Source organism: Apodemus sylvaticus, chromosome 9, assembly GCF_947179515.1.
Source record: "Apodemus sylvaticus chromosome 9, mApoSyl1.1, whole genome shotgun sequence".
Taxonomy (NCBI): Eukaryota; Metazoa; Chordata; class Mammalia; order Rodentia; family Muridae; genus Apodemus; species Apodemus sylvaticus.
In genome coordinates this window covers 58,549,307-58,574,944 of record NC_067480.1, presented here as the reverse complement: position 1 = coordinate 58,574,944, position 25,638 = coordinate 58,549,307, and the positions used below count along the sequence as shown (strand labels likewise).

The 25,638-nt window shown below is 41.5% G+C and overlaps 1 protein-coding gene across 2 annotated transcripts in view; it reads right to left on the bottom strand.

Annotated features, from left to right (window-relative positions):
• Ankrd44 (ankyrin repeat domain 44) overlaps positions 1-25,638 on the bottom strand; it is a 299,425-nt gene that overhangs the window by 57,378 nt on the left and 216,409 nt on the right. For both annotated transcript variants that reach the window (XM_052193557.1, XM_052193558.1), the window contains exon 16: positions 18,632-18,743. In XM_052193557.1, coding sequence (XP_052049517.1) covers positions 18,632-18,743 — 112 coding nt within the window. The remainder of the gene's footprint in view (positions 1-18,631; positions 18,744-25,638) is intronic.

Here is a 25,638-nt window from a genome sequence, read left to right as displayed (position 1 = left end):
ACACACAGGCTCAAATCATGCAAAGGATCTGCAGTAGAGTTGTGTTCACACTCAATGTCTAGCTTACATACAACCTATGCATTCCGTTAGAGCAAATGTTGGTTTAAGTACAAACATTTGCTTTAATGTACACACATAATGCCTACGTCTCGTGGTCGTGGAAGAATGGAAGTGTCTTGCTAAGATACTAATAAAACTCCAATGACTAAACTTAAGCATTGACTGAACTTATTATATATATATATATATATAAATGAAACAACTATGCTGCAAAACAAACAAAGGTACAAACAACAACAAAATAAAACAAAACCAACCAACCAAACCTAAAACCTAAAACCTAGCAACCATTTAGGTTCAGACACTAATAAACAACCAGTTCTGGTCTTACACTGGTCTTGAGGTGTTCAAGTGTCCCTCACTATCCAAAAGTCATGTCACATTCTTTCAAACCTTAGGGTTTTACTGCAATGGACAGACACTAAGACCAAGACAACTCTTATAAGGACTACATTTAATTGGGGCTGGCTTCTAGATTCAGAGGTTCAGCCTACTATGATCAAGGAGGGAACATGGCAGTGTCCAGCCCAGCAGGGTGCAGGAGAAGCTAAGAGTGCTACATCTTCATCTGAAGGCAGCTAGGAGAAGACTGGCTCCCACATGAGGAGGAGGGTTTCATTGCCCAACCCCACAGTGACACACTTCCTTCAACAAGGCCACACCTACTCCAACAAGAACACACATCCTAATAGTGCCATGCCCGGGGCCAAGCATATTCAAACCACCACAGTGACTATGAGCGTTGATCATCTTTTCCTGTGTGACAGTCAATGGATATATTTTTGTACACTGCCTGCTCAAACCTTTTGCCCACTTTTCAATTGGCACATCTATTTCTTCAGTATTAGCTTTTAGAGCTTCTTTAAATATTCTGCAAGAATTATTTGTTCACAACTTTTCATATGGACACCATTTTGAATGGTGTCTTTTAATCAGCAAAAAATTAAGATTAATCTTAATTTAAGATTAAGATTAAGATTAAGATATCTTAATGTAAGATAGTCTAACGTTTTGCAACTTATTTTAGAAATCTTTCTCGCTGAGACATGAGTTATGTTCCCTATGTGTGCTCATACAGTGGTTCTCAACCTTGCTAATGCTGTGACTCTTTAATACAGTTCCTCATTTTGTGGTGACCCTCAACCATAAAAGTATTTTATTGTTACTTCATAGCTATAATGCTGCTATCTACTTCAATTGTAATGTTAATATTTTTTAAGAAAGGGGTTTGCAGGAGGGGTCATGACCCACAGGTTGAGAGCCACTGATGCAAGGCGTTTCTTTTTGCATCTTTCCAGTGTGGAAGACAATCCTACTTGAATTGAGGTTTTTATATAGTGAAAGCATACTCATTTCCCCCCAAGCTCCTGTTGCATTTATCATTAGAGAGGACACTGCATGTACAGACTTAATCTTTAATTGCTGATCCTCCATTTTGTCTACGTTGTACAAAACCAGATTATTTTCATTTTTGTAATTCTGTAATAGGTCTTGGATATCTAGAAGCAAAGTCTCTAGGCTTTTCTCTTTCAAGAATTTTGCATATTCTTTGCCCTTTGCATTTCTATATAAAATTAAAAACTAGCTTTCAAATCACATATGTGTGAAGAACCTTACTGGGATTTTGATGAATCTATCAGTCAGGTGGAAGTGGTTGACTATCTCTAGTGAAATTTTTAGTCTATAGATAGAAAAACCTTTTTCCACTTATTGTTTTTTTCCATAACAAATTATAGTTCCATCAGAGCATTTGATACTTTTAAGATATTGAAAATTATAATTTTATTACTGGCTTCTTTTTAAAATTTCATTTTCTACTTGATAATTTCTGGGGTAAAGAAAAGAAATAGAATTTTAAATTACTGGCCTTGAATACTGTAAAGAAATTTTTAAGTTTTCTTTATTTTTTAAAAAAATAATTTTTATTGTTTTCATAGAAGGAACGTTTACATTTACATTGCTAATGTAAATGGTTCTGTATTTATAAATAGCATCTTGGTTTTGCCTTTGTTTCCTCGCTTGGTTCATACTAGCCTTATCCCTTTAACAGTTCTTCTTGAATCCAGTTCTGTGGAGATTACCCACCTTATGCATATTCAATTAGCCTATCACTACCTTAATGCCTGTAACTTAATTACATATGCACAGGGTTTTTTTTTGTTTTTTGTCTTTGTCATCACTGGGAAGATTTCCTAGCTCCAAACTTTCTCTTTATTATATTTTCATTTTTTTCCTTGGTCCTAGTATGAGGGATTGAACCTAGGGCTTGATATACACAAGGCAAGTGCCCTAACACTAGACTACAGCCTCAAGGTGAGTGTGGAGTATGTGTATGTCCACGTGTGCAAGAGCATGCCTATGTAGGTACACATGCACATAGAGGCCACAGGTTGACATCTGATGTTCCTCCTTGGTTACTCTCCACTTTATTGTGGCGAGGTCCTCACTGAACATAGAACTAGCAATTCTGCAGGTACAGTTAGCCAGGTTCCCTGGGATTCCTATGTGACTCCTGGGTGTGAGATTGTAGACGGATCCCGTATCAGCTTAGCTTTTACGTGGGTTCACAGGTCTAGTCTCCCATAGTGCTGGCAAGGCAAACGCTTTACTGAGCCCTGCCCCAGGCCCTGACACTCCCATTCCAACACTGGTAGAAACGGAATGTGCTGTGCATATCTGGCTTTCAGAGTTTCACTATTAAGCTTTGTATTTTTTACCAAAGATGGCTTGCTGAAAATCTTTATCAGATTAATGGTGCTTCTTTGTATTCATAGTCTAAGTTTTTCACATACTATGCAGACATTGAGCTCTGCCTAATGTTTTTTAACTGCACTAAGCTATTTTGCTGATATTTTTTTCCTGCCTCTTCTCTTCATACGGTAAATTACACCTTGCTTAGTTTTTCAATGTTACCCTCCATTTGCATTCTTAGAATACTGCTACTTGGCCATGATGTATTATCCTTTCAATATGTTACAGTTAATTTGCTGACATTTTGTTTAGAAAGGCCAAAATTTTCAGTACAAGTTTTCATCTCAAGTATTATTATTTTTTTGTCTCTACATTGCATGGAAATATTTCTTTTAAAAGATAAGCTTTTGAGAACTAAAGAGATGACACAGTTGTTAAGGCTGTATACTATTATTTCAGAGGACTTGAGTCCAATCCCAGTACCCATGGCAGGTAACTCACAACCACATACCATGCCAACTCTGGGGATCCCACATCCTCTTTAGACCTTTATGGGAATCTGCACTTGTCTGTGCATGTTCACATACAGAAGAACGTACAACACACAATTAAACTATAATTTTTTTTAAAAAGCTATAATATCTAGTCCTTGTCCACACTGATGCAAGGACATAGTAGTTCTTTTATCTAATTTTTGTGTTGTTTCATATAGAACTAGCAAATGTTGCCTGTATATGGGATGGATCCCCAGGTTGGGCAGTCTCTGGGTGGCCTTTCCTTAAGTCTCTGTTGCACACTTTGTCTCCATATTTCCTCCTGTAAGTATTTTGTTCCCCCAACTAAGAAGCACTGAAGCATACACACTTTGGGCTTCCTTCTTCTTGGACTTCATATGGTCTGTGAATTGTGGAATCCCTGTGCCAGGAAGTGCTTACTGATGGAACCCTGATATGGCCGTCTCCTGAGAGGCTCTGCCAGAGCCTGACAAATACAGAGGCGGATGCTTGCAACCATCCATTAGTCTCAGCACAGTGTCCCTGATAGAGGAGTTGGAGGAGGGACTGAAGGAGCTGAGGAGGTTTGCAACCCCATGAGGGGAGCAACAGTGTCAATAGGTCAGAACTCCCCTCAGAGCTCCTGGGGACTGGACCACCAACCAAAGAGTACACATGAAGGGACCTATGGCTCTATATGGCTCCGCCTCATATGTGGTGGAGGATGTTCTTGTTGGACATCAGTGGGAGAAGAGGCCCTTGGGCCTGAAGGTGTTCGATTCCCCAGTATAGGGGAATACCAGGGAAGGAAGACAGGAGAGGGTGGGTGAGTTGGGGAGCACCCTCCTTCACAGAGGCAGGAGGAGGGGAGATGGGATGGGGGTTTCTGAAGGGGAGAGCTGGAAAGGGGAAAACATTTGAAATGTAAATAAAGAAAATATCCAATAAAAAAAAGAAAGGACAAAAAAGAACTAGCAAATGTTACAGAAGTCACTGTTGCAATAGAGTAATTCACTCACTTATTTCCTGCATCACTATGAAATTACAATATACAGTAAATCCATCAAGATGGGGCAGGGTCTAACTCAGATGAATGATACTTCATACACTGCATGTTCTTAGGATTTCTGTCAAAAGTCAAAAGTCAATATATATAGAGAGAGTCCATCTGGTAATACTCTTGGATTGCAGTTACTGTACACACCAATAATCACCTTCTGTGCTACACATGGGACACCAATGAAGTCCTGACATATTTACATAAATCTGGCTCAAAGTTATCAAAGGAAACTCACTAATGAATTGGGAGACTCAGAGTCTCCCCCTGCAGAAGACTGTGAATCGTTGTAGCTTCTTGAAATGCTCTGTAAATTAAAACCTCTTGGAGTGGAAAAGGGATACATACCATAAAATAGATAATGATAAGTAATTTCAGTGAAAAAGTGTAGATATGGGGCCAAGACCATTCACCTCCCAGAGAGTGATTAATTCAATGATAAACATGTGAGTGTTGTCTGTGAGGGCTTCCCTCCGTAGACACCACACATAAACATGAGGTTTCATGGCGCGCACAAGCATCTGGGCTGATGTGAAAGGCAGCAGGGTCTTCACATCTCCCTGCCTTTCCTTGTCTATCAACACAAGCACTCTGGAGAGCTAGATTAGCTGAAGTCATGCATTGTGCAACTCTTGATTACAATAAGTGACAGTCACCTTGAAAGGGTGGCAGATCAGCTCTAAAACATTCAGGGCCATGGGTTACGTTTGATTGATTCCACTCGATGAGCAGGTACATCTCTCTGTGTTTTACTAGGAAACAGAACGACTGCGGTGTGTTTCCATGGTGATTCCTGAGAGCAACGCTGAAGCACAAAAGTTACTCTTTTAATCAGCAGTGATTTTCATCTGGACGATATTCCCATGCTACCCTGACTCATCACTGTGTTAATTTACTTTCTGCCTCAGGTCAGGGTGCAATTCGTCTGCTTGGTGCAACAGAGCATTTTATCTGAGGGGCAGGAGCAGGAGAGAGACGCTGAAGCTGAGAGTCATGGCGATGTAATTAAAAATACAGAACAAAAATAAAGAAGACAACTGACTTGAAGGCAAAACTATTAACTATAAAATAAAATTTAAGAACTGGGAGATGGTGAAGGCATCGCACTTCGGAAAGACTTCCTGCTTGCTGGCTCCTAGCGCCCCCCAAAGTCTGTGCACCAGCAACACACGTCCTTTAGATGCCATTTCTTAATGTTAGACTACAGTATACATTTTCTGCTGTAAACATCAACAGATGGTCTATTGATTCTGTCCCAGGCCATAAAATACACAGCTTTGAGGAAAATTTTTACTGATCCAATTAAGGCTAATTTTGTTGGGACTCAAAAGCACTGGCCAAAGAGCACAAAGACTATGTCTGCGTATGTCTGCTTAATGAATAGTACAAGAATCGGCACAGATTCAAGTAAGTGGGTAAGAAAGCTGTTATTATCCTAAGCAAAGTCAAAACAGATGGGCGAGACTTGACACGCATATTCAGATACGTGCCTGCCTCACATCGCATCTTTTATGAATGGCTGATCCCAGATGGTTGTGTCATCAGCCGCATGAGCTGAGATACAGAATCTACTTTCTTTCTGCTTCAGCATATCGTGTGACTTACAACTGCTTCATTTAGTGGGCAAAGCAGATATCATCAAAACCAAAGAAGCCATTAACTAGCCAGGTTCTCTGATGTCTCATAAATGAAGTACTCACTGATTTAACCAACCAAGCTCAGACACCCCCACCTGTCCTCATTCAGCTCATTTCCAGTTTCCTGTTGCTACCCCAGGTCACACAAATGGTGACAAGACAAGGAGAGATGCTTAGCAAACACACTACCCTATGAGAGTCTGCAAGCATCTCATTAACCACGGCATTCCCACAGCATTGCTCCTTCCTGAACCTTTTCTGGAACTCCTGTTTGATTCTGGATAATGATTTTAAAAAGTAGTAACAGAAATACAGAATCCCAATAAGATAACTTACTTTATCACAGTTATTTATTACATGCTGGTTCCCATTGCTAGGTAGTAAGAGTGCAGATACAGCATTCTTTTAGTTTTTAGATATTCATAGGTACGGTACAGTGTGCAGGAGATGGGGTCTCTTTTAAGTTACAGACAAGGAATACATAACAATCACCGCTGCTTTTATCTTTCATGTACTAGGCACTGTGCTAGGCAATTTTCTTATAGCCTTTGTTTGCCCAACTTTACTGAAGTAAAATCATATATATATTAAAGGCAGATAATATGATGCTTTAAAGCATGTATACACAGCGAACTGATAATTGCAAATACTAAACTTCTACTACCTTACAGGTATGTGTGTATGTGTGTTTATGTTTGTGTGTTTGTGAGTGCAGATGTATGTTTGCACACATGCACGTGTAGAACATTTGCTCGCTCCCTGTAGTACAGCATTACTAACTGCAGTCGTCGTGCTGTTGAACAGACACTCAGAATCCTGCATGACTCTAACTGTGCAGTCACTGATATCCTCATGTCTCCTGACTCCCGGCTCTTGGAAACTTTGCTTTTATGAGTTCAATCTTTTTTAGATTCCATCTATTAGTGAATTTGTGTAGTGTTTGCCTTTCTGTGTCTGATTAAGTATAGTGTATTCCATATTCATCCATACTGTGGGAAGCAGGACTTCCTTCTCTCAAAAAGTCGAATAACATTACATTACACACAGTGTGTATATATATTTATATATAGTTATATACATATCGTTATATGTAGTTTACACACACACACACACACACACACACAACTGTTTGCAAAACTTGGCTACCCTGAATAATGGTTCCATGAACACACAAATCTCCTAGAAATACTGATTTTATTTTCTTTGAATGCATACCCAGGAAAAAAATTGACACAATATGCAAGTTCTATTTAATTTGCTTTCTCCTATTTAAAATAACCTAAGCTCCATTTAACAGCTAAGGCAAGATAGGGGCCTCACAGAAGTGAAGTAAACGCTCATAGACCTTGGAGTTGGACATTTTGCCTCAGGCCAGCAAAAAAAAAAAGAAAAAAGAAAAAAAAATGAACCCGTGAACTTTCAACCTCACCATCCTTACCCCATCCTGACTTGCCAAGCTCCCAGAGACACAGGTTGAGATGCCAGGTGTGTGGTGGAGGGTGGGGAGAGCAGTGTTGGCACCAGACAATGGCCCTGCAGGAGATGGTTAGTGTAAATTTTACACAGATTTTGGCAGCCTCTGACCTGCCACGGGTTAGCGGTGCTAGGAGTAGAGTTTTTCTGGATGTCTGTGACCAAAGAGCTTTTGAAATGCAGACAGTAGCTGGACATACTGCCACCAGAAAGCATGGAAAGGTAGGAAGGAAATAGTAGCCATGTTGTGCTTAGGGAAAAAAATGTATAGACTACATGGCAACATGCCAAAGCTTTTTCACAGGAACTGGATCAGAGTCAAGAAGATGACAAAAATGGAAGGGGTGGAGCCAGATAAAAGCCAGGGGCAGCTATTTAATTCTATTATTATCCTGTGAAGAACTTAAGAGATGCAGATAATATTTTGAACCAATATTTATGTAGTATGGTTTTATCTTCCAAACTAGTTTCTGATTTCTTTGAAAGTTATGCCCATGAGTAACATACCTATGTCAACCACAGTTCTCAATACACTCCTCTAAATCCTCTCCGTGTTTTGGAAAGCAGCTATAGAAGGTGGCTAATGTAAGAGAAACCACACCCTAGAAGACGCTCATTTTCCATCAACTATGGAAAAAGAAACGGCAGTGGTAAGAGCCTCTCTGTCTGCCTAGAGGACAAGCTTCCCGGTCCAGGGCTTGTGCATTCTGAATGGCACAGGAGAGGACCTTGAGTAAGAGGGGTTGGCTGAGGTCACCACATAAGAGTCCATCAACTTTAACTTGCTTCCTTTGAGTGTCATTCCAGAGTCAGGAAGGAAACTCCTTAATCATTTAACTGGCTCTATCTGCCTTAGTAGATGAACATGAGTCCCCAGACATTTCACTGCAAATTATAAAGGATGTTCTAATAAGATGTTGATGGTTTATAATGAAGACTAACACAATTTTAAAACGTATAAAAGCTGAAAGGACACCCTGATCTCCAACTTCACTAAAGGCTGGTTCTAAGTCCAGTCCCCATTACACAGGAAATCTTGATCAAACATCATAATTACTGTATTCCTTCATTTAAGAGTGAGTGATACTCAGTTTGCTTCTGTTACATGATTTCTTTGTCCTATCAATGAGAAGAATTTGAGAGCAAGAGAAGAATGTACAAACTTTAAAAAGGGGGAAACAAAAACTATATTGAGTGTGAAATACATTGTTGTTCAAATGTGAATGTCCTCGTGGGCCCATGGATTTGTACACTTGGTTCCAACTGATGGCATTGATTTTGGACCATTGTATAACTTTCCAGGGCTAGCCTGTGGTTTGTGAGAGAATACATACATTTGGTTTGCATGACGCTGCAACATGATGTTGTCATCTACAAAGTTCGTGGTTGAAAAATGTGCATTTAAGTCACTCCCTTCCAAAAGTTGGGAGATTATGTTTTTGTGTTGGGATGTGTTAATAGTTATCCTGGGCCACACACAGCCTTATAGGCTCTTGGTTGGATATCCTGAGGGATGAAGCCTCCCTGAAGGCAGTGGGTCACTGGGAGCACATCTTAAGGTTTTATAACCCAATCCTACTCCCAGTCCATTTGGTGACATTGACACAATGTGATGGCCCCTTTCCCTTTCTTACCACAGTGAACTATATCTCTTCTTAAATCATGAACCAAAATAAAACCTTTCTTTATTACATTGCATTTGTCAAGATTTTGACAGAGCTATGAGAAGAGTAACAAATACACTCATATAGGTCCCTGCCCTTGACTGGGTTTCTACCCTTCCTGGTTTGTTTCCCTGACATCCTCTGGTGGGGAGGCCCCAACTGGGCTGCTGTCTTGTCTCACTAAATGCTGCCTGGTAGGTTTTTAAGTAAAGAGGTATGGTGGTTTGAACGAGAACGGCCCTCGTAGGCTCGGGGTTTTGAATGTTTGGTTCCCAGCTGATGGAACTGCTTGGAAAGGATTAAATGGTGTGCCTTGTTGGAGAAGGTGTTTCACCAGGAGTGGGCTTCAAGGTTTCGGAAGTTCATGCTATTCCTAGTTAGCCCTTTCTGCCTTGTGTCTGTGGGTGATGTGAGCTCTCAGCTACAGCTGTAATGCCATGCTCCCTACATAGTCCTGGGCTCACCTTCTGAAACTGCAAGCCCTAATAAACTCTTCTGCAAGCCGCCTTGGTTCTGGGGTTTTGTTACAATACAAAAGTAACCAGGACAGAGGAGAGAAGAGACAGGGTGGGAAAGAGGGGAGAACAAGGCAGATGAACTTTGTTTTCAGCTCACATCTAAACAACACCATCCTTAAGAATCTTTATATTTCCTACATTACTAGTTCTTTAGAAGCTTCCCTTTCAGAGACAGTGATGCCAATTTGAATCTCTTAGTGCCCACTATATTATACAGCTAGAAACTATAGGTAGATGTGTGTGTGTGTGTGTGTGTGTGTGTGTGTGTGTGTGTGTATGTCTCTGTGTGTGTGTGTGCAACTTTTATTTTGTCTTTACATCAGTTTTACCTATATTAGCACAAGTTTGTAGCTATTGAAGATGTTCATAAATGAACAAGCTATTCATAAAAATGTAAATTTTCTTTTCCTCGCAAGCCTCTCTTTTATGAAAGTCTTCCAAACAATCAAGAGACTCACTAAATACTTAAAACCTAGCCTTTAAATTTTATCCCTAAATCAAGCTTGATCCTTCAGCAATGTATCACTTTTGTTCAATGCTTTTGGGGACCTAATAAGTGCTTGAAACTATTAGGACATTCTATCCTATAAGGCTGAATTTTAAATCTATGCATATTTCAGATCAAGACTCTTCTTTTCTTTAGAGCTGGACACTGGTCTTCCCTTCCACAGCAGGCTCCAGTGTGTGACTAAGCAATGAGTCACCAGTAAATCCAACTATAGTTCTGTTCTCTTTCTCCCTACACCAGAGCCCGTCTCCATTATGAGACTGCCACCCAGGATAAAAATCTCTAGCGAACAGTAAAAGCTCCCCAAAGCATTTCTGTTACAAACATAGCTGTGTGCCAGCAATTAACCAGTCTGCTCCAGCATAAGAGCCGTAAACCCTAAAGGCTTCCTAACAGTGGAGCTTCCTCCCACCAAAGGCTACAATGGAGATCAGGACAAGGTGGGGGCCTCTCTGTCCCTAGCCTGGAGCCTGGAGCCTCCTGTCTCTCAATGCCTGCTCCCTCTAAGGTTGAAGGGGATAGAAAAGAAGAGGCTGCGTAGGAGGCAGAGACCATGGTCTTGGCAATGAGGCCTGCCTGGATCAGATGCTCATGCTATTTCTCTTTCGAGTGTCACAGTAGGTTCTCCTCTTACCTGTAGCTGCCTTGTCTCCTGCCTATTTGAATCTCTTAGTGCCCACTATATTATACATCTAGAAACAGTTACTAGAGGTAGGTGTGTGTGTGTGTGTGTGTGTGTGTGTAACTTTTAATTTTCCAAGTGTCCTTACATCAGTTTTACATATATTAGCACAGGTTTGTAGCTATTAAAGAATAAACTGACTCTCCCTCCTCTGTTCTAGGGGCACTGAGCCCCATCCCTCGACTACCACAGACAACTCTTAGCATAATTAAGGAGTGCCTTAGGCCAGCTGTGGCCTTCAGATACACATCTGGGCATTGAGAACATATGACAAGTTCTCCCATCACTGCTGAAAGAGGAGTAATCTGTCACAATGGACTTTTTATATGACCTCCTGGCAAGCAAAGTTGGATTGAAGCTATTTATATTTCTCATATGCCAGACTACTGTGTCCACTAAAGTACATGAACATTTATCAGACATCTAAGCCACCTCACTGAATTATTTGGTCTTTGGATAAGGCAACCTTTCTCCCTGTCTTGGGGATGATGTGATACACAGTACAACTGGGACGGAAGAGGGCTTATGGGACTTGTGGGGAGTGGGGACCCAGAAAAGGGGAAATCATTTGCAATGTAAATAAAAAAAACTCTCCATAATCTTAAACTTCCTGCCTTTCCCATTTAGACTTTAGACATTGTCAAGTGAGCTAAGGCACTAGTACTTAGCTTTGAAGTATGGGAGCAACAGCCCGACTATTTTGGACCCTCCACCAAAGGTAAAGCTGAGGTTGTTGACCATAATAGATTTGTTAAGTAGTTCTTTCATTGACAGCAAGATTGGTTCATAGTAAAACTAGAAGGATCTTCTGCATCTTGTAATCAGGGTCTTGTCAAAGGTCTGTCTTTGACCTCTTGCTGAACCATCTATTCTAATGCTCTGAGTATATATTTATGTCCTACGACACATCTTTTGTGAACTCATAACAGTGTGAGGCTGCTAGTGATATCAGAAGGTCTGTGCCCATCTCAAGTATATATTTATGTCCTACGACACATCTTTTGTGAACTCATAACAGTGGGAGGCTGCTAGCGATATCAGAAGGTCTGTGCCCATCTCGACCCCTCCCTGGAGTTCCATCTAAAAGCTGTGCATCTTTCTACTGAGGTCGACAGTAGAGTGGTCACATTTGCATTGCTGAGGGTCACACACTGCTTCTTATGCAAAGCCTGTCAACTCAAAGTCACACTCTCTTAAGACCAGCTCATAGAACCCCTGGGGACAAAAAAAGTTATTAGAGGTTTGTTGGAGATTTGGGTTCAAATTCACTGGCTATCTTTAGAAGAAATTTCTTTTAGATGTAACTGCTTTCTAACATAAAAGTAACTTTTTTAAAGAGGAAAACTACCTCCTTTAAACTATACTTTGTTAGTATGATGAAGCTTAATTAGACACTGAAATGTATTCTATACAGACACATGCATTTATTCAGAATCAGTTGCTAACAATGCTCAAGTCTGTGATAAAAATCAGTAGCACAGGGTCCCCAATGGAGGAGTTAGAGAAAGAACTGAGGGAGCTAAAGAAAGAACAACAATATCAACCAACCAAATCCCCCAGAGCTCCCAGGGGCTAAACCACCAACCAAGGAGTACAAATGGAGGGACCCATGGCTCCAGCTGCCTATGTAGCAGAGGATGGCCTTGTCGGACATCAATGGGAGTAGAGACCCTTGGTCTTGTGAGGGCTCGATGCCCCAGTGTAGGGGAATGCCAGGGCAGGGAGGCAGGAGTGTGTGTGTGTGGGGAGGGGTTGGGGAATACCCTCATAGAAGCAGGGAGAGGGAGGATGGGATAGGGGGTTTCCAGAGCAGAAACAGGGAAAGGGGATAATATTTGAAATATAAATAAATAAAATATCCAATAAAAGAAAAATTAGTAACGTCTAGGATTTTATATGAATATAACATGATTTTGTTTTTAGTTGCCCAAAACGTAGCTGTCTTCAGAGAGTCATGACACTTCTGGAATATGCGTGCAGGGATTGTCTGCCCCACCCCCACTTACTCTGATTGTTAAAGTTCAAGTTTACAGGAGATCCTGGGGAAGCAGCCAAATTTCAAGTGATTATGCTTAGCAAAGCCTCAGACTGAATTTAATCTCAAGTCTCTAGTTTCAAACCCACTTTTCCAAATACTGTAGGCAATTTATGTAAATACACTAGAAAATGTCTTCTCCCACAGTCAAAGTCCTAAGAGTCTTTGTGTTCACAAACAAATATTCAATATTGCAAAAGAAAACTGGAATGCCAACAGAAACTGAAATCCCAAATAGGGGCATGCTTCCCGCATCTCTGTCTTCCCAGTCAGCCTGAATGCGCTGCCACAGAGGCAGGAGCCCTCTGCCAGCTCTCTCCTCTGCTCTATCAAGCATCTGACTCAGACACAAGGTGCTTTATTAGACATGAACTCTCCGCTCCGCTTTGATAGTTTGAGCCCAATTGAATTTGACTGATCCCAGTTCTTTGTACACACTGGTGAGCAGATTTTTGGAGTAAGCTCAGGACATACATCTTTGATGAAAAGCAATGAGAACACTGGCTTAAGGAGGTGATGAGATGGGATCCTGAACCTGGCTCTTCTGTCAAGACTGAGAAATCCATCACCCTCTGGGAGATTTTTGTTGTAGAATCAGCTAAAAATCAGTTCAAATACAAAAATAGAGTTAATAGCTAATGCAATTTCTGTTCCATTTTGGTTGCAGCAAAATAAGTTGAAAACAAAAATATGGTTTACACATTCTAAGCTTTTAATCACAGACAAGAGCTACAAACCATGAATGCCAAGCAAATATATACTAAGTTAAGTGTCACAGTCATTTACACATATGCATAAAATTTAATGATACATATTTAATGATCTGCGTAAGCCCAGTAATAGCTCAATTAGCTAAGAGGAGGGAGCTGGGAGCAGACACCACTGACTGTACAAAAGTCAGCTAGTGCCAAAGGCCATTTCATCTCACTGTAGCTCCTAAAAGACAAAGCTTGGTCTAGTAGAAAATATGCATTTATACTCTTTCTGTTCCCTCTACAGGTCAGAGCACAGCCTGGGAATGTGAACTAAAAAGTGGTCTATTGGGGGAGATAGAGCTGGAGAGATGGTTAAGAGCCCTCTGCAGTTAAGAGTCATCTGTCTGTCTGCTCTTTCAGAGGACTAGGGTTCAACTCCCAGTATCCACATGGCAGTTCTCAACTGTCTGTGCCAGGGTTCCCAACACCCTCGCATAGATATACATGCAGGCAAAGTGCCAGTGGACATAAAATAAAGATAGGGAAGGGAAGAGAGAGAAGGAGAAGGAGCAGAGACAGTGAATGGTTTCCCAGAAGAAGTTGGCTCACAGACTAATAAATGACCATAGTTCCATGAGACAGGGCTATTTGTGGAAAAGCCTGGCGCAGGATCAGGGCCAACTTGCTAAAAAGATGACCTCTGGTAAGAGGGAGTGTTTGAGATAGGGGTATTTGGCATGACAGAGAAATCTGCCCCTTGTGTATACTGGTTCATTGGTTTGCTTTCCTAACATCTAGTGCCTAAGATGATGAGGATTTTTATGATGGAGGTGTGTCCCCAAGGGGGGGGGGGATAGAAATGCCCCTCCATACAAAAAAAGCTACCTTGTCTTACTTCTTCATTTAACACTTATCCCAGAGATGACCCTGTTCTCTTTCCCATTCTTACAGAAACCTCATCCCTATCTCATCTCCTCCCCAACTGGTTCATTGTTGGATGAGCTGGCAGGAGGATATAATACCTGCAAGAGTAGTGCTACACATCTGATATGTTCATGCATGTATGCGTGCATGTGTGTCTGTGTGTGTGTGTGTGTGTGTGTGTGTGTGTGTGTGTGTGTGTGTGTGTGTAGGGGGAAGAACACCTGGTGTATGGGGCAATGCAAGACTGTTCCCTGTTCTGTTTGCTTTTATTCGATGTTGTGGGGGCTTCTGAGAATGTCCACAGCTTGCTTAGGAACTTCACTAAGTACAAAGTGTGTGCAAGAGGAATTTTAGTATGCACTCAGAAATGGGAACACATAAAGCTTTCCATCCAACAATAACCATTCAGAAAAATCCTGTTTGTGTGATAATGACTCATGGAGGTTCTTTCTTAAAAGCAAGCAAGGGTGATGCTTCTACTAATTTATATTGATAATCTATCCTGATTCAACTAACATTACAAGTGAAGATCAATTACTTCTTCCCATACCTACTATAGACTATTCCTAATTTCCGTGAATTATCACCTCTGTAAACACAAAGTCAAGAGTTGATTTAATCAAAGAACCAAGTTTTTTCTGCCTTTTGGGCAGAAAAGTCTTTTTGTCAGATAAAATGGCATTCCTGAGAAAGCAAAACAGTGCATGCAACACATCACTTGGGCAGAAAGGTGTCACCAGAAAATTAGGCTCTGTATGCTGCAGGACTGAAGGTAACTCATTATAGCTCCACAGAGCAGCACACAGCATTAAGAGTATAACAACAAACTTTGTGATAAAAGTTCATAAATCTAATTGTAGCATATGGTTTTCTGGGTGAAAAAGCAATTAAAGACAGCTGTATCTTAAGTAGGTTTCAGAAGACAGGCTCATTATTGGTACAATACAATTATACCAGTAAGCCCTCACTCTTTCAGTGATGACAGAACACATTTATACTTGTGCACATGTTGTAATACAAGGTCTAAACACAAAGTCATACTTCTTACAGATCTAGAGCAAGTATCAATGCAAAGCTGGAGTTAACAGGCTGGAGTTGATCCTACCAAGCATCAGCTCTGTTTGAAAGACTTGGGGTGAGTGCGGCTTTAATCTGTAATGGAAAGTGGTGGTTTGCTGAATAACCACTTCCTTCAAAATCGGAACTCATAAAATGTCCCATTACTGGTCCTCATCCTTCCGAAGGGCAGTGCCATAACTTTGGAGCAACTAGTTAATGCCTCCATGACTTGTTTGCTCACCTGCATGATTAGTCACTACTCCATGTCCGCGTGGGCTTCCATATCACCGCCAATGCTCAGGAGTCCTGAAGTCACTGGCTTCCTGCACCTGCTGTGGAGGGAGCTAGCACTTTACACTATTCCCTTCCCTCCTTTATATTTTATGACCTCAAGATGTGGACATGCAGAAGAACCTTCAAGTCATTTTCAAAGAGAGATCACAGCCTTCCTCCTTTTTCTCCCCTTTGATTGATCTTGAGTCACCATGTAAGATATGATGCTACACTAGAACAACATGGGAAAACCCATTGAAGAGTGGGGTTCAGCTATAATCCCAGAAGTGAGAGGGAAGAAGCAGGAGGATTGAGTTTGAGGCCAACCTGGTTAGATGTCAGAATTATAAAGGAATCCATTTGGGAAGAGGAGATAGATAATGGGGAGAGGCACAGGGGAAGAGAGTGGAGGGTTGAGGAGGAAAGGAGATGCAAGAATGCACAGGGTTAAAACACATCTAAGGAAGGCTATCTGTTTATATCTTTTAGCCCATGATGCCATGGGAAGAGTGGCCCTTGAGACAATGCTAGGCCAGCATGTGGCCTCTTCAGATAGCTTTGCCTAGAACTACACAGCTTAGCCATTCCAAAAGTCCCATAAACTATGAGGCAGAGTACATCACTAATGCTGTTTTCAGTCACTAACTTTTGGGGTGATTTATTATGTATGCAGACAGAATAATTGAAGAGGAACTAGGGGAAGAAAACAAACAACCAAACCAAACCAAAACAAAACAAACAAACTGCTACCTATTCCCAGCATCAAACAAGGAACTCTTCAGTATTCACAATACCCTCAGAAAAATATCAAATTCTTCAAGAATGGTGACAGTAAATATATTTCACCCACCCATGCAATGAAAAACTATACAAGAATAATCCCATTTTTGTTTCCAAGCTGGGTAACTTTATATAGATTTTCCTGTATTACATAGTAAAAGAATTATAATAAGGCTGACACTAAGTAGAAGCAGCTGAAGGATGGTTAGTTTGCCACATAATTCTGTAGACACTGATATACTGGCTTGTTGGCTCCGTACCTCATCATGTCTGTCTTAGTAAACCACATATAGTAGATATTTTGTGGTTCTTTAGCGGAACAACACAGGAAAGTAGTAGGGAAAAAAGAAATGAAAGTAAGGTTGATTGTTTGGTAGGTTGAAATAGAATCTTGTTATGTAGCCCTGGCTAAACTGGAATGGGCTAGATTGACTAGGCTGGCTACCTGCCCCTGCCTCCCAAGTACTTAATTAAAGGTATGTGCCATCACACCTGACACAACTTCTTTATTTATTAAACAGGGTAATAAGAACAGACTGGCCTTGAACTTGAGATCCCCTTGCTTCAATCTCCCAAATGTTGGATTTACAGGCTGTCTTAGATAGGGTTTCCATTGCCATGAAGAGATACCATGACCATAGCAACTCTTATAAGGAAATGTTTCATTAAGGTTGGCTTATAGTTCAGAGGTTTAGTCTTTTACCATCATGGTGGGAAGCATGGCAGCACACAGGCAGACATGGTGCTGGAGAGGTAGCTGAGAGTTCTATATCCAGATAGGCAACAGGAAAAAGAGTAAGACATTGGGCCTGGCTTGAGCATCTGAGACCTCAAAGCCCATCCCCCAGAGATACACTTCCTCCAACAAAGCCTTATCTACTCCAACAAGGCCACACCTCCAAATAATGCCTGTCCCTTTGGGCCTATGGAACCATTTTCATTCAAATCAACACAGATATATATATAAACACATTCAAGGGCAGTAAAGAAAAATGGCACTTGTCATCAGCACACACAGTGAGTTGGAACATTCACGTACCCTGATGAAACTGGACCAACTGTGGTGTCAAAATAGCAAAGTATCATCTATAGCTGGATATAGCTATGAATGAACTTTCCTCTCATCCTCCACAGGAAGATTTCAAAACAGATTATCTTACATTAAAAAGTCAGATTTTAGGTCTGACTATATGGCTTAGTAGGTAAAGTCCTTGTTGATCACCTGGTGATCTGATTTTGGTCTCAACTCATGTAAATAAAGTTAGAGCAATCTGACTCCATAACGTTGTTCTCTGTCCTTCATATGCACTGTGACATATGCATGGACATCACACACACACACACACACACACACACACACACACTCACACACACACACAGATTTCTAAGAGCCTTTTCCTTCCAGCTCTTCCAACAGGCTATGTCTCCGTTATGTAAAGCGCGGCTCTCTATCTGCTGTAGTTTCCATCATGCCTGACTATCTTATACCTGAGCCCGCTTCCCCCTCCACATTTCAAGTCACTATGGACATTTGAATTTTGGGTCTTATATCCAAAACCAAGAGCAGAATTCAGATTTCAATACCCCTTGTCCCCAGGTATCTCTTAATCATTTGATTTTTTTTTTTAAGTTCAAATTCTGTTCTTATCCCTTGCCAGTGTCTTTCTTTCCACTCCAGACATGGGACTGACCCAAATGAACCTATGTACCTAATGACTGAACAAGTCAAGTACTAAGTTATAGTACTGTTTGTGAGTACTGCAGTGTTAAGTTTTTTTCTGGAAAGAGTTACTTGGAATGATTGACCAGTCCTAATTATTTTTTAAAACAAAAGCCATGTCTACACACAGATCTAAAATTCCTACCACAATTACTGCAGATGAGTCCAGCACCAGTCAGATGAGGACAGACAGGAACAAAGAAATCTACATCCCGTAAGGTCAAACAATTTTTTCACTTAGCAGAAAATATGTTCCCAGAAATTCCTACTGGTGACTGCACTAGGTGGTGAGGGTGCCTGCTGAGAGTTTGGGGATGGTATTGTGCTAGGAAAAAAAAATCAAATAGTCAAGACAACTCACCAGTTCTAGACACTGTCTGTGGCCATAGGCAGCAGCATAGTGGATGCTATTGTAGCCTTCCTTGTCCCTGATGGATGGGTTCGCATCATTTTGAAGCAGAAATTCTAGACATCTGTAAGCATAAAGATGTATTCTCAGAAAGACCTCTGAGGCAGAAGGGATAAGTACCACAAACCCCTCTATTATGGTCATTCCACAAAGCACCTGGACAGTGTGAAGGAGCCTAGTACTATAGAGCTTTATGTGCTGGGGTGTGGGAGGCCATGGAGCCTAGTACAATAAAGCTTTATGTACTGGGGGGGGGGGGGGAAGGCCACGGAGCCTAGTACAATAAAGCTTTATGTGCTGGGTGGGGGGGGGGAGGCCATGGAGCCTATTACAATAAAGCTTTATGTGCTGGGGGGGGGAAGCCATGGAGCCTATTACAATAAAGCTTTATGTGCTGGGGGGGGGGGGGAAAGGCCACGGAGCCTATTACAATAAAGCTTTATGTGCTGGGGTGTCGGAGGCCATGGAGCCTATTACAATAAAGCTTTATGTGCTGGGGGGGGGTGGAGGCCAAGGAGCCTATTACAATAAAGCTTTATGTGCTGGGGGGGGGGAGGCCACGGAGCCTATTACAATAAAGCTTTATGTGCTGGGGTGTCGGAGGCCATGGAACCTAGTACAATAAAGCTTTATGTGCTGGGGGAGGGGAGGCCATGGAGCCTATTACAATAAAGCTTTATGTGCTGGGGGGGGGGAAGGCCACGGAGCCTATTACAATAAAGCTTTATGTGCTGGGGGGGGAGGCCACGGAGCCTAGTACAATAAAGCTTTATGTGCTGGGGGGGGGGGGGGGAAGGCCACGGAGCCTAGTACAATAAAGCTTTATGTGCTGGGGGGAAGGCCACGGAGCCTAGTACAATAAAGCTTTATGTGCTGGGGGAGGGAAAGGCCACTGCTCCCTTTATCTGCCTTCATTTCATCTTAAAACAGCACTTCTAGAAGTCAGGGAAAGCTTTAGAACAAGTGGGTAATTAGGTGTCCTTTTCCCTCTTCTTGTCCTAAGGTAGAAAACATATCTGTCATCATGATTACTAGATAATAAGAATATGATCTTTGTGTTCACAAGTCTCAAATGTAATAAAGGAGTAGTCAAGTCCTTGCAACTGGGAAAGCCCAATGGAGAAGGGACTAATTCTGACATCACTACTGCAGGTGAAAATTAAGTTGTTAAAAATTGGAAGTTTAAAACAGATTAAGAAGAAAAAGAATCTGAGCGTAGGCAGAATGTTAAAAAGACCCCAGGCTTCCGGTTTCCTTCTGGGCCAGAGCTGATCCTCTGCCACAGGCCTCCATACCCAAATAGCAGCTGGAGAGAGCTAGCCTCCCAGGAGTGCAGTCAAGCCTATAAATGCAGGCAAGACCACCACTTCTGCTCAGAGGAACTTTCCTGAAACCCTCAGGACACGGGAACCCAAGAGCGGCCTCTGACAGGAACATTTCGGTTTCCATCTGTGCCCGAAGTTGATCCTGGGCACAGCTCTCCATACACAAATACCAGCAGGAGAGACAACCTACACACCTTCGAGCACAGGTAAGACCACCACTTCTCTTCAAATTCTTGGCCCAAGAGGGACCCTCCCAGAGCCATCAGGACACAGTAACCAAGGAATAGCTGGGGACAGGATCATTCTAGTTTCTGTCTGCACCCCGGAGCTGACCCTGTACCACAGCTCTTTATACCCAAATTCCTCTAGGAGAGAACTGGTCTCCCAGGAGTACTGACACAGAGGCTTGCAGGAGGGACAAGCCACAGTCAGAGAGAGCAAGACCAGCTAACACCAGAGATAACCAGATGGCAAAAAGGCAAGGGTAAGAACACAAGCAACAGAAACCAAGGCTACTTGGCATCACCAGAACCCAGTGCTCCAACCACAGTGAGCCCTGGATATCCCAACCAGAAAAGCAATACTCTGATTTAAAATCACATCTCATGATGATGATCAAGGACTTTAAGAAGGACATAAATAACTTCCTTAAAGAAACACAAGAGAACACAGGTAAACATCTAGAAGCCCTTAAAGAGGAAACACAAAAATTCCTTAAAGAATTACAGGAAAACACAATCAAACAGGTCAAGGAACTGAACAAAACCATCCAGTATCTAAAAACAGAAATAGAAACAATAAAGAAATCACAAAGTAAGACAACCCTGGAGATTTAAAAAAAAAAAAAAAACTTAGGAAACAGATCAAGAGTCATAGATAAAAGCATCACCAACAGAATACAAGAGATAAAAGAGAGAATCTCAGGTGCAGAACATACCATAGAAAACATTGACACAACAGTCAAAGAAAATGCAAAATGCGGGAAGGGCCATCTTCAGTGGAACCAAGGCAACAGGGTCCTGGCAGGCCCTGCGCCCGCTACCACTGACCATCGCTGGCTAGCTGGGCTGCATGTGGCAGTGGATTTATAGCACCTTTCACTGCACTGAAGCCACATCAGAACTCTGCCTCCCGCCAGTCAGTTACGAGAGACTCTCTGCCATCTTGGATCTCAGACTCCAGAGTGAACCGACAGCCCAATGTACGCAGACTTAGCCCGAGGCCAACATTGTGGGGGTCAAAGCCGGACAGGCGTTGGCCTGCACCCAGGCCCTGGGCTGTTGGAGGGGGGGGCATTGGTGTGCCAACCCGGCCAGGAAGTTCTTTGCCCGACAGTCCCAGTGCACGCCGCACCATTGTCGCTACTGGTCGCCAGAGAGTTCTAGCAGGCAAAGCCAGCTAACAGTCATAGCCCAAGGCTAACATAGCAGGGGGGTCTAAGCCGGACAGGTGTTGGACTGCACCCAGGCCCTGGGCTGTCCTGTGGGCCATCTGTGTGCCAACCCAGCCAGGAAGTTGTTAGCCGGGCAGACTCTCCCAGCACTTTCAGGGAGCACGCGCACACTGCCACCTTGGGTACCTGACAGAACCAGTTAACAGTCATAGCCGAAGGCGAATATTGCTCAGGCCTAAGACTGCCAGGCTTTTACCTAGACTCAGGGCCTGGGCAGCTAGGCTAGCCTTGTGTGCACCAACCCGATTGGGGGAACGGCTGCCCGGCAGTGATCAGCACTCTGCTGATTCCCGCATAAAAGGTCCCCACAGCATACACCATTAGCACTCCCTGAAGGAGCAAACGGGCACCTCCTAGTTCACAAACACAATCTGGGGCAAGGCACACTAGGGCTCCAAGGGCACCCAAGAGAAGGGCAGTACATCAGTAATCTGTGACAGCGGAAACCCAGCTATCCAGTGTTGCAGAAATAGCCCTACAGCACCACAGGAGGCTCAAACATCAGCCAGAGATAAGACCAACTAACTTCAGAGATAACAAGATGGCAAAGGGCAAATGTAGGAATGCTACTAACAGAAATCTAGGCAATATGGCAGTGTCTGAACCAAACTCTCCAGCATCAGCAAGTCCTGTATATGCCAACACTCCAGAAAAATAAGATTTAGATTTAAAATCACTGGTCATGATACTGCTAGAAGAACACAAAAAGGACATAAATGAATCTCTTAAAGAAATACAGGGGAACATGAATAAGCTAGAAACCCATATAATAGAAACACAAAAATCACTTAAAGAAATTCAGGAGAATAAGGCTCAAGAGATAGAAGCCAATGAAGAAGAAATGCAAAAGTGACTTGAAAGTGAGTCAAATGGCAGAAGTCATGAAAGAGGAAACATAAAAATCTCTTAAAGAATTAAAGGAAAACACAAACAAACAAATGAAGGAACTGAGAAAAACCATCCTGGATCTAAAAACAGAAGTAGAAACAACTAAGAAATCACAAAGGGAGACAACTTTGGAGGAAGAAATCAGGGGCCATAGATGCAAATATCAACAACAGAATATAAGAGATGGAAGAAAGAATCTCAGATGGCGAAGATACCACAGACACCATTGACTCAACAGTCAAAATGCAAAATGCAAAAAGCTTGTATCCCAGAACATCCAGGAAATCCAGGACACAATGAGAAGACCAAACCTAAGGATTATAGGTATAGATGAGAGTGAAGATTTACAACTTAAAGGGCCAGCAAATATCTTCAACAAAATTATGGAAGAAAACTTCCCTAAATTAAAGAGAGAGACACCCATGAATATACAAGAAGCCTACAGAACTCCAAACAGACTGGACCTGAGCAGAAATACCTCCCATCACATAATAATCAAAACCCCAAATGTACTAAACAAAGAAAGAATATTAAAGGCGGTAAGAGAAAAAGGCCAAGTAAGATATAAAGGAAGACCTATCAGCATCACACCAGACGTCTCACCAGAGACCATGAAAGCTAGAAGATCCTGAGCAGATCTCATGCAGACTCTAAGAGAACACAAATGCCAGCCAAGACTACTATACCCAGCAAAACTTTCAATCACCATAGATGGAGAAAGCAAGATATTCCATGAAAAAACCAAACTTACACAATATCTTTCCACAAACCCAGCTCTACAAAGAATAATAGGAGGAAAACTCCAATACAAAGAGGGAAACTACACCCTGGAAAAAGCAAGATAGTAACCTTCTTTCATCAAACCCAAAAGAAGATAACCACTCAAATATAAAAATAACATCAAAAATGACAGGAAGTAATAATCACTATTCCTTAATATTTCTTAACATCAATGGACTCAATTCCCCAATTAAAAAGACATAGACTAACAGACTGGATAAGGAAACAGGACCCTACATTTTGCTGCATACAGGAAACACACCTCAGTGTCAAAGACAAAAACTACCTTGGAGTAAAAGGCTGGAAGACAATTTTATAAGCCAATGGTCTCAGGAAATGAGCCAGAGTAGTCATTCTAATATCAGATAAAATTGACTTTCAACCTAAAGTCATCAAAAGAGACATGGAAGGACACTTCTTGCTGGTCAAAGGAAAAATCCACCAAGAAGAAATTTCAATTCTGAACATCTATGCCCTGAATGCAAGGGCACCCTCATTTGTAAAAGAAACTTTACTAAAGCTCAAAGCACACATTGCACCTAACACAATAATTGTGGGTGACTTCAACACTCCACTATCCTCAATGGATGGATTAGGAAAACAGAAACTAAGAAAGGATACAGTAAAACTAATTGAAACTTTGGACCAATTGGATTTGACTGATATTTATAGACATTTTACCCAAAAGCAAAAGAATATACCTTTTTCTCAGCACCTCATGGTACCTTCTCCAAAATTGGCCATATAATTGGTCACAAGACAGACCTCAACAAATATAAGAAGATTGAACTAATCCCATGCCTCCTATCAGATCACTATGGAATAAGAGTGGTCTTCAATAGCAACAAAAACAATAGAAAGCCCACATAGACATGGAGGATGAACACTACTCTACTCAATGACACCTTGGCCAAAGAAGAAATAAAGAAAGAAATCAGAGACTTTTTAGAATTTAATGAAAATGAAGGCACAACATACCCAAATCTATGGAACACAATGAAAGCAGTGCTAAGAGGAAAACTAATAGCCCTGGATGCCTCCAAAAAGAAACGGGAGAGAGCATACACTAGCAGCTTAATGGCACATGTGAAAGCTCTGGAACAAAAAGAAGCTACTTCACCCAGGAGGAGAAGAAGACAGGAAATCATCAAACTCAGGGCTGAAATCAATCAAGTGGAAACAAAGAGAACCATATAAAGAATCAGTGAATCCAGGAGCTAGTTCTTTGAGAAAATCAACAAGATAGATAAACCCTTAACCAGACTGACCAAAGGGCACAGAGAAAGTATTCAAATTAACAAAATTAGAAATGAAAAGGGGGCTATAACAACAGAAACTGAGGAAATTCAAAGAATCATCAGATCCTACTACAAAAGCCTATACTCAACACAACTGGAGAATCCGGAGGAAATGGACAATTTCCTAGACAGATACCAAATACCAAAATTAAATCAGAACCAAACACATCATCTAAACAGTCCCATAACCCCTAAAGAAATAGAAGGGGTCATAGAAAGTCTTCCAACCAAAAAAAGCACAGGGCCAGATGGTCTCAGTGCAGAATTCTATCAGACCTTCAAAGAAGACCTAACACCAATACTCTTCAAACTATTCCACAAAAATAGAAACAGAAGGAATACTACCCAACTCCTTCTACAAAGCTACAATTACACTGATACCAAAACCACACATAGATCCAACAAAGAAAGAGAACTTCAGACCAATTTCCCTTATGAACATCGATGCAAAAATACTCAATAAAATTCTTGCCAACCGAATCCAAGAACACATCAAAACGATCATCCACCATGATCAAGTAGGCTTTATCCCAGGGATGCAGGGTTGGTTCAATATACAGAAATCTATCAATGCAATCCACTACATAAACAAACTCAAAGAACAAAACCACATGGTCATTTCATTGGATGCTGAAAAAGCATTCAACAAAATTCAGCATCCTTTCATGTTTTAAAGTCTTGGAAAGAACAGGAATTCAAGGCCCATACCTAAACATAGTAAAAGCAATATACACCAAACTGGTAGCTAGCATCAAACTAAATGGAGTAAAACTTGAAGTAATCCCACTAAAATCAGGGACTAGAAAGGGGTGCCTCCTTTCTCCTTATCTTTTCAATATTGTACTTGAGGTACTAGCTAGGGCAATTAGACAACATAAGGTCAAAAGGATACAAATTGGAAAGGAAGAAGTCAAACTATCATTATTTGCAGATGATATAATAGTTTACCTAAGTGACCAAAAAGATCCACTAGAGAACTCCTACAGCTGATAAAAGCTTCAGCAAAGTTGCAGATTATAAAATCAACTCAAGAAAATCATTATTAGCCTTCCTATACTCAAAGGATAAGCAGGCTGAGAAAGAAATTAGGGAAATGACACCCTTCACAATAGCCACAAACAGTATAAAGTACCTTGGGGTGACTCTTACCAAACATGTGAAAGATCTGTATGACAAGTACTTCAAGACTCTGAAGAAGGAAATGGAAGAAGACCT